Below are 10,311 nucleotides of genomic sequence, written 5' to 3'. Positions count from 1 at the left end.
TTACTGTACCCCACTCTCCAGAGTGTTCACGCCCCTTCCTCGCTGACCCTAGTGCCCAGCCCAGTCTCTTCCCTTCCCTCCGTGCTCCGTTCTGTTGGCAGAATCTCGGGATCTCTCTGCTGGCCACTGTCCTCCTGCATTGGTGCTTCACTCTCCACAGAGGGGTGAGAGCACCCAGTGTTTGCCCTTCTCCCTAGACTCGCTTTCTTTAACTGGCCCCCTCCAGTTCCATTCAGGTTGTAGGAAGCATTGGCTTTTAAATGTACTTTGCCAACAGTGTGGGGGGGGGGTGGGGAGAATAAGATCTAAATTGTTCAGAACCAGAAATACCTGGTGGTGGAAGTAGGACTAAGAAATAAGTTAGTTTTTTTGTTGTTGCTTTTCAAGATGGTAACTTGTGACTATTTTTCCCTTCATTTAAGATAAACTGTCACCTTGTCTGTATTTGTAATTCAGGCTTTTGGGGGCAGAGATTGGGGCCATAGCCACAGTGCTCAGGGGCTATACTCAGCTCAGGATTTAGGGGGCAGCTTTCTGCAGTGTTCGGGGGACCATATGCTGAGCTAGGGGTCAACATGGGGCTCTGGCATGCATGCCAGTCCTTTGAGCTATCTCCCCAGCACCCCCCCCCCTTTATTTATTTATTATTTATTTTTTCTTTTTGGATCACAACAGGTGATGCACAGGAATTACCCCTTACGGTGCTGGGGGACCATATGGGATGCTGGGAATTGAATTGGCCCTGTGCAAGGAAAATGCCCTACCTGCTGTACTGTGTAAACTCACATAAAGTGGGGGGCACAGCACCCACAGCGGCGGTGGCTCTATCTCTCCCGCCACCCGCGTTCGGTAGTCTCACCCTTCTCCCACCCTGGAGAGGTCGATGGTGATGGTCAGGCAGAGGAAGGAACGAGGGCCAGGCTGGTAGGTATTAGTCATAGTTTATTCTGATTCTCTCCTCATCTCTCCTTCTATCTCTGCCCCCCCCCCCCCCCCAATCTACAGTCTCCTTATATCTCTCTCCAAGAGGAATTGGGGAAAACAATTACATAGGTGTGGTCACAATCAATAGGGGTAGAGATCAACAGGGGTAGAAATCTTAGCCTCAGGGAAGGCCGCTCCTAGGACAGATCCTTCCTCAGCAGGAGGACCCAGCCTAGAGCATAATCCCATGGGCGTGCCTCTCCTCTCCTTGTCCGACAAGCATTTCATTTTTTTTCATTTCATCATCCTGTTAATCGTCGATTGCCTCGAGCAGGCCCCAGTAACGTCTCTTTCATCCTAGCCCTGAGATTATATTCACGGCTCTTTAGGAGAATGAGACCCATCATTGTTACTGGTATTTGGCATATTTGGTAGGCCACGGGGAGTTTGCCAGACTCTGCCCTGTGGGCAGGCTACATTCGATAGCCTGCAAGTTTGTCCAAAGTAGGAATGAGATAATAAGATGTCATAAAGAAAAGTTCTGATAAGATGTCGCGCGGCCGCGAATGAGGCCGCGCGGTTCCGGGATCTGGATTTTATAGTCTCTGAGTCTTGGCCGCTGATGGGATTACACGGCGCCAGGGGGCCAGGTGGTGGGTGTGACCCCCGCCTACTGGAATTTGGAGGATCTGGGTGGAAGATGCTCGACTCCAATTCGAGTAGGCTTGGAGGTCTCGGCCCCGGAACCCGCGTGGCTTTGTCCCTCTGCCAGTACCTTCATGTGTGCGGAGAGTGGTCTCAGCATGGTGGTGGCTGGTCCTGGAGGTCTCCGGCTGCCGTAGCCTTGGTCGGGGCGGGGAGGAAAGCTCAACCCGCTCCCCTCCAAGGGACTCCGGGAAGGAACACCCAGGCGCGGGGGCAGAGACTGCACTGTTCTCGTCCGGGATCTGGATTTTATAGTCTCTGAGTCTTGGCCGCTGATGGGATTACACGGCGCCAGGGGGCCAGGTGGTGGGTGTGACCCCCGCCTACTGGAATTTGGAGGATCTGGGTGGAAGATGCTCGACTCCAATTCGAGTAGGCTTGGAGGTCTCGGCCTCCAAGCATATAAGAATATAATATAAATCATTTTTTATGGATACAGTAAGAAATATCTTAAACTTATAGAATTGCTCTCCTAGGGCCATCTCGATCTCAGACTATGGTGCTCAGGCCAGATAGTCTTTCCCACCCCTAGCAGGATCCTAGTCTTGTTGTTATCTTTGGATCATGACAGCATTTGTCCATGATCAAACTCTTAATTTATAGTTAAGAATCGTGGCACTTTGGCCTGGCCCATTTCGCTGCCAGGGTAGCTCACCTCTTGCCCTGGGTCCATTCAGTCCCTCGTCGGGACCCTGCTTTGGGGTGTTAGGAACTAAGGGCAACTGAGGCTAAGTCGAGAAAGCAGATGCCCGGGAGTGAATAATATTCAAGGCCAATCAAATCCTAGGTTACAAAGCATAATGTTAACGGTCTTCCTGTATCTATACAAAAAGGATATTACTTTAAAGTAAACTGTTCATAAGGCATAAGGAGAGGAAAAGGGCAATATTTCACTCATACATATAAAATCGTAGATTTCTGGGAAACTGATCTTACAAATTAACAAAGTCTGATTAAGGGGAAAGCTGATTAACTGGGTGGAAAGGAGAGTATAGGGAAGACTGTTTACATGTTTACATGTAAACACAATGGAAGTGGAAGTGCCTCTGGAGCACTGTGGTGGGTGTAACCAGATTGATGGGTGTAACCAGATAAAACCTAAGCTTCTTGAAGGACAGAGCAATGTTACCCAACACTGTACTATCACTCCAGCCCGCCCTCTTTTTTTTTTTTTTTAAGTCTCTACACTTTCTCAGTGTACAGACTGCCCATGGCAAGTCTGAATCCGTCCTTCAAACACAGAAAAGATGAAACTATTGGCTACCAGCTAACACATATCAAGCTTTCCCTGAGTGAGGAGCCGTATCTTGGGGAAAAGAAATCCAGCTGTTTTTCAGAATCCCAAGGGCCATCTTAGTTTCAGGACCCAGGGTTGGCTCTGCGCTCCCTCTCTAGAGCCAGATGACTCCCCCCTTGCTCCTGCACTCTGGGAAAGAGAGGACAGGCTTGAGGGAAGGACCCAGTGGTTGGTGAGATGTTTGCATTTGGGGGGAAAGAGAAACAGTGTGTGGTTGCAAATAGCCTGGAAAGTTCCCCACGTCGCATCAGTTCGATCATGTTCTTGCCTCATCACAGGGTCAGACCATTGTGCTGACACAGCAGTTTCCTGCCCCCCCCCCCCCCCCCCGCCACCCACCCTACCCCCATTGCTTCTGCTGAGACTGCAAACTCAAGTGCCACCTTTGCATCAGAAGGAAGGAAGGAAGGAAGGAAGGAAGGAAGGAAGGAAGAACTCCTTCAAGCAAAAAAAATTAAGACTATTGCTTGACATTCTCAACATGTGAAAGGATGAGGACAGATTTAAAAATTAACTGCACATGGGGCTGGAGTGATAGCACAGCGGGTAGGGCATTTGCCTTGCACGCAGCCAACATGGCGGACACAGGTTCGATTCCCAGCACCCCATATGGTCCCCTGAGCACCGCCAGGAGCAATTCCTGAGTGCATGAGCCAGGAGTAACCCCTGAGCATCGCCGGGTGTGACCCAAAAAGCAAAAAAAAAAATAAATAAAATAAAAATAAAAATTAACTTCACATAATGTTCACATTTGCAAAGCGATGCCCACCCACCAGGCACTGGCCTGTTACTGTGATCTTCATGACACTCCTCTTCGGTCACCGGGCCACCCTCCGTTTTGTGGCTGAGGAAACTAAGGCACAGAATGGTTACGTCACCTGGGCAAGGTGAGTCAGCTAGTAAATGAGAGGTCTCAACCCAGAAAACACAGCCTCGGAGTTGGCATTTGGGGCCCCCGCAATCCTGGGGGAGAAGGAAGCAACTCAAATGCAGGAGAAGTCCAGAGAGGGCAGAGCAGAAGGGACGGTCATCAGACACCCGTCTGAGCACTGTGTGTTGGCATGGGGTCAGTTTCCTGGGACCCCGGATCTGCAGGGGGCAAAGGTCCATCACGAGCTGACTTTGTGAGTTTGGGAGATAGAGCTTTTGCTTGCAGTCCGAGCCCTGGATTTTTTCCTTTCTGCCTCAAGTTCCCTGTCACCACAGTGACCTCTACCCCTACATGGCTTATTGTCAATCCCACTCCCCCACCCCTCCACCCTGCCCCCAGCACCCTAAGTCTATCTCCCACACCATCCTGAGCTGCACATTTGACTTCTAGTGGCCTCTGGGTGGGGGAGGTTAGGGCTGTTAGATGCCTTCGCCTCTGGGATGTGGGAATTCTTGTTAGGCTGCCCATACTTTTTTTTTTTTTTTATTTCAAATTTCTTATTTTGCCAATTGGCAGAAACATGGAAAAAAAGAAATTGTGACGTTGCAGGGAGCGGACGATGGCTGATGTAGGGAGTGGAGAAAGAGAGTGCAATGAGCCAGAGAGAATGTTTTTGGAGGGCGTGTTTGGGTAGGAGACAGTCACATCCCAAAGACTTGGCAGAAAGAAGCTTCACGCCCAGAAGCTCCTGGGAATCACCCTGGGCGAAACAACCTTCGCTACCCTGGCTCGGCTTCCCCCGGCAGCTGCAGCCTTTGTGGGTCATGAGGCTCCCTAGACCCATGCTTTTGACCCCTCCAAACTTAGCAATTCAGGATTGCTTTCTTCAGGAGATCATTAAACATGAAACTGGGTTGAATTTCCTCAGAAACAAAGACACACAGTACTCAGCTTCGGAAGAATGTTTTATATTTTCCAGCCTGGAAGAATTTCCTTCTCCAAAGGTCATGCTGGGAACTTTTGGCAAGATGCCCCAAGGAACGGTAAACGTTGGTACCTGCGCCCCGTTGTGGGGGCTCTCACTGGTTAGACGCGCCAGACCCCTGAGCACACAGACCCCTGAGAAGCAACTCTGTGTGTCCCCAAGTCACCCTGGCTTTCTTCTGCACAGCTGTGTCTGGGATGGCCTGCTTACAGATTTTTAATTGGAATTGCGCAAGGTCTTTATCTTTGTGGCTGCATGAAAGGTATTTGACTTTTGTGCCTCTTCTGGTTGAGGTGCATTACCTCCCTAAGTAGAATTGTCCTGCTTTTATGAGGTACGCTAATGGAACGATGGATAGAGTGAATGGATCAAACAATTTTGAAGGACTTAGTGACCTACGACTGAGCAACGTTCTGGTATGTTGTAATGTTTTAGAGGGTTTTTTTTTTTTGAGTTTTCGGCAAAAACAGAGTTTTTTGTTTGTTTTACTTTTTGGGTCACACCCAGCGATGCACAGGGGTTACTCCTGGCTCTGCACTCAGGAGTTACTCCTGGCGGTGCTCAGGGGACCATATGGGATGCTGGGATTCGAACCCTGGTCAGCTGCATGTAAGGTAAATGCCCTACCTGCTATGCTGTCTCTCCAGCTCCCGAAAACAGAGGTTTTTGTGTAGAATTTCCCTTATCCTTGGCCAGACAAGCAGCGTCTGAAACAACAGTGGCTCTTTTGAAAACTTTAAACACTTTCCGTAAGACATGAAGGTTTGATCTGAAACTACAAAGAGAAAAATACAATCAGAAACCCATAGTCAGTAACCAGCCTCTTGCCAGGATAATCAAGGAGAACATGCCCGTGCGAAGGCCCTTCTCTGCATTTACCTTTGGGAGATTTGGCATTCAACTCTTATTTTCTTTCTTATTTATCAAGTTCATACACGATCTAGTAAAGCTCTCGTATGAAAGATAAGCTTTAAGCTGCTTACTCAGTTTCTTCCTCCTATCCCTGCCGCACAGAAATATACCATTTTCTTGAATGAACTGTGAAATTTATGTATCATGTCATTAATATTGATCAGTGTTGATCTAGAATGCCATCCCAATTATGTTTTGAGAAATATGTAACATGAATCCCGTGATATTTTTATTTGGGGGGGGGCAGTTCAGGATCACAGTGGAATTGAGAAGAGGGCACAAATTTCCCAGGACCCCCCCCCCCCGCCCATATGCACACAATCTCCCCCTATCAATATTTCTGGTCAGATACGTGCTATGAGGACAACCCTAAGTTGCAGCATCTTTAGCACACACACAGCCCAGGAACCCTTCCAAATGCAGGAATTTGATGTCAGAGTTTAAATTGTATACCCACAAAAATTCCATATATACTGGGAGAGAGCAAGAGCGAGAGAGCACGAGAGCGAGAGAGACAGAGACAGAAACAGAGAGATACAGGGGTAAGGAGCTTTCCTTACACATCCGAACCTGGTTCTAGCCGACATCCATCACATCTACTCTTAAAAGCACCAACATGAGTCATCCCATGCGCACCGCTGGGTGTGACCTCAAAACAACAACAACAAAATTCCATACATACCAATGGATTAATTATTTGTGTCTATAGACTGTATATCTATGATATGTAAGCTTCACATCTGTGATATGAACACATTTGCAAGTGTTCTTGCAAAACTTTCATAAGCCTAAATGTACAAAAAATAAAAAAAAAAAACTTCAACAAAACAAACCCCAAACCCTAACCCTAATGACAGCAGATTCCTATGGAAACAGCTTAAGGCACTCCAGGAGCTCAGGAATGCAGGAAGCTGACGCGGGCAGTGATGGGGCCAGCACAGTCCTGGCGCGCCGGCCGCGTCGCTGCAGGAAGGACTGTAGGGGGCGACGTCGAGCAGCGTCCTGCGCGGACCCGTGGGTTGCGCTTGAAGAGGCCCAGCTGGAGCTCCAGAGGCTTATCCCGGCTCTGGGACCGGCTGCAAAGGCCCCAGCGAGGGAGGGCGGAGAGAGGCGGAACCACCGCGCCCCTGTGCTCGGGCGCCGGTGTCCGGTGTCCAGTTGCAGAAGTAGGGCCTGGAGGGTTCTTTTCTAGCAGTCTGGACCACGCACGTGCCACCGTCCAGGGTCTTTCTGCCGCCCCCGGAGTCCCTGAGAGTTTCCAGCCCGAGCTCGGTACCTGCTGTCAGTACCTCTGCATCTGCTGTCCCTGCTGCAAACACCTTTGGGGAGCGCTGGCAGGGAGACACGGGGACGTGGCGTTAAGAAGCCCCCCTCCCCCCAGCCAGTCGGTGGGGACCCTGGCCTCACTCCACCTGCAGCAGTCACACCTGCAAACTCCCTCTGCCTAAGCAGCTTCAGCGAGCACCCCGGAATTCAGGGGTGAGGCCCAAGGGTCTGTTTTGATTCCCGTAGGACAGCTGGTACCTGGTTCTCAGCCCTGCGCAAGACTGGCCACTCTGGGGTTTCAGGAAGCAGAATTTGTTGGGGTGCTGAGACCAAGCCCAGGGCCCCACAGAGAGGCCACAGGCTCTGCCCCATGAACCGTAGCCCTGTGAGTAGGAGTCTGGATGGGCACGCGGACCAGGCCTACCCAGGCCTACGCTGGTGCCCAAGTGCCATTCTGGGTACAGAATGTTTATTCTGCTCAGCTGAAGGAGACCAGTCCATGCTGGGGTGGCTTCTGCTGGGCCTTTGCTTTTCTTTGTCTTAAAAAAAATTCCTCCAGGGGCCAGAGAGATAGTACAGCAGGTAGTGTGTTTGCCTTGTACGCAGCTGACCCAGGTTCGATCCCCTGCATCCTATAGGGTCCCCTGAGCCAGGAGTAATTCCTGAGTGCAGAGCCAGGAGTAACCCCTGAGTATTGCCGGATGTGACCCAAAACATATACATACGTACACACGAACACCCCCCCCCCCCCAATTTCCTTCATTTAAAAAGATTCCTGGTACCACTACCACAGTTTATAGGGCACTATACCTGATGTAATGAGAATAGAAAGAAAAAGACAAAAACTACAGCAGATGAAAGACCCAAGGAATGTCCATATAATTGACAGCGCTTTCATCAATCGCTACACTTTTGCACTTTTGCAAACTGCAGCCATGACAGTCCTGAACAAGATGGGTGTCCTGTTTAAGCTGCAGTAACTTCTGATTATGGGTCATCACTCCTTCTGCGAACATGGTTTTCCTCTCACACCATTCCCTCTTATGGCTGCTGAACCGCTGATGTGCGTGAGTCTGAGAGAAAGCGCTGTTTTGGGGTGACTTTCTGCCCCCCACCTGAGTTTCTTCCCCTTTGCATTCCTGTGAAATGGAGGTGACAGCAGCTTCTCAAGGCTTTTGAAACACACTGAATCAAACAACCCTAAGATCCGTTACCCCTCTTTGTGTGTGTGTGTGTGTGTGTGTGTGTTTAGCTGTTACTGTTATCATCGTGGCCCCTAGGGAGAAAGCCAGTCCTCTGGCAGAACATAAGTAACCGTCCATTCTTCATCATGAGTGGTTTCATATCTTGGTGTCTCTGGGCCAACTTCCCTGAAGACAAAGAGAAGAACAAGAGCACAAATGACTTCCTCTACTTTCCAGATGAGAAAATTGCGTCAGTTTAAAAAAAAGGTGGGGGGGCTGGAGAGATAGCACAGCGAGTAGGGCATTTGCCTTGCACGCGGCCGACCTGGGTTCGATTCCCAGCATCCCATATGGTACCCTGAGCAGTGCCAGGAGTAACTCCTGAGTAACTCCCGTGTGCATTGGCAGTGTGACCCAAAAAACAAAACAAAAAAAAAAAAAAGGGAGAACGGAGCTGAGGGAGAGTCAAGCTGAGGTCTGGATTTTTTTTTTTTTATTAAAGCGTTTTTTCGTTTTCCATAGTGCTGTGATAATCTGTGTGTGAGAGAGGCTGGTCATAGAGCAGACAACATTTTCTTTGTGGCTGAATTACCTCCCAGACCCTTGACTATAATGTCTCATCACTGATGTGGAATGAAGCCTTTTTATCCACCCCATGTGTCCATGTGGATTTCAAGCCCCTGTCCCCCCAGAATCTAGGGGTGGGAACTCACCAATCTCGGCAGTTCCCCCCGGAGCGGGCTCAGGTTCTCTTGTGAAGCAAGGCTGTCATTTTCTCCATTGCATCCTTCAAAACCTGCTTCACCTTTTCGTTCCTTAGACTGTAGATGAAGGGGTTCAGGAGGGGTGTGATGATGGTAGTGAGCACAGCCGTGACCTTGTCAAACTCCAGGGAGTGGCTCTGGCTGGGCCGCAGGTACATGAAGATGTTGCTGCCGTAAGCGATGGAGACCACGGTGATGTGGGAGGCGCAGGTGGAGAAGGCTTTCTGGCGGCCCTGGGCGGATGGCGTGCGCAGGATGGTGGAAATGATGTAGGTGTAGGATGTGATGGTAAAGAACAGCGAGGTCAGGAGGACCAGGGTAGACAGGAGGAAGCTGATCATCTCCATGAGATGCGTGTCAGTACAGGCTGCCTGGAGCAGGGGGGCGATGTCACAGAAGAAGTGGCTGATTTCCTGGTAGCAGAAAGACAGCCTGGACAGCACAATGATGGGGCACAGCACGGACAGAAAAGAGCCCAGCCAGCAGCCCAGAACCAGCAGGAGACATGCCCTGCTGTTCATGATGATGGTGTAGCGCAGGGGGTTACAGATGGCCACGTAGCGGTCAAAGGACATCACTGCCAGGAGGATAAACTCCACTGTCCCCAGGAAGAAGAAGAAATATGTCTGGGTGATGCAGCTGGCGAGCGAGATGCTTCTCCTGCCCTGGAGGAGGCAGTCCAGTATGTTTGGGGTCACGGTGGAGGTGTATAACATGTCCAAGGAGGACAGGTTGCTGAGGAAGAAGTACATTGGTGTTTGCAGGCAACTGTTGGCCCATATCAGGGCGATGATGACCAGGTTCCCGGTGAGTGTGAGCAGGTAAGTCATCAGGAGGACCACGAAGAGGGCTGTCTGCAGCTTCTGGAGGGCTGGGAAGGCCGTCAGGATAAACTCGGACACCGTGGTCTGATTCCGGGTGTCCATCCCATCCAAGGCCATGTGGGCAGCTGTGTCTGAAATGGCACAAAGGATGCAAAACCACATGAACAGGCATCAGACCCTCCACCGCAGTGACAGTGATGTTTTTTGGAAGCTGCGTTGGAGGAGACAGGAGTGAGACAGTTGTGATTTTGTTTGCTCCTTGCAATTTGATGTCTAAAAGCTTCCTTCTCCAGCCCATCCCGGAAAGCTGACTGGTTTTCTCCCATGGTTGCTGTAGATTACTGATTTGAAGACTGGGTTTGAATGGCAGTGCCAGATGGGGATGCAGAGAGTGTTTGAGCCACCTAGGGAGTGTGTGAGTTCTGCTCACCTCCCCTGTCACTCTTTGAGTGGACGCACTGCCCTCAGGTGTAGGATAACATTGGTTTGTCCTTTCTCCCTTGCCACAGGAAGCTTAGGTTTATCAGGTTACAACCATCACAGGGCTTCCAAGTCACTCCCATTCCTCTGTGCTTGTCT

General features: G+C 50.2%; 1 protein-coding gene across 1 annotated transcript; it reads right to left on the bottom strand.

The window, feature by feature from the left end:
- Positions 1-8,886: 8,886 nt before the first annotated feature.
- Positions 8,887-9,849, bottom strand: LOC130024201 (olfactory receptor 6M1-like). The gene has a single exon (XM_056114837.1). It carries the CDS (start codon positions 9,847-9,849, stop codon positions 8,887-8,889), a length of 963 nt encoding a protein of 320 aa, XP_055970812.1.
- Between the last annotated feature and the right edge of the window lie 462 nt (positions 9,850-10,311).

This window comes from Sorex fumeus, unplaced genomic scaffold, assembly GCF_029834395.1.
Source record: "Sorex fumeus unplaced genomic scaffold, SorFum_2.1 ptg000028l, whole genome shotgun sequence".
NCBI lineage: Eukaryota > Metazoa > Chordata > Mammalia > Eulipotyphla > Soricidae > Sorex > Sorex fumeus.
Note: the sequence above shows the minus strand (reverse complement) of the source record. Positions and strands in the feature narration are given on the sequence as shown.

Bases quoted from the DNA above. Each gene is read 5' to 3' on its own strand.
- LOC130024201 (XM_056114837.1), bottom strand. From the start codon at position 9,849: ATGGCCTTGGATGGGATGGACACCCGGAATCAGACCACGGTGTCCGAG.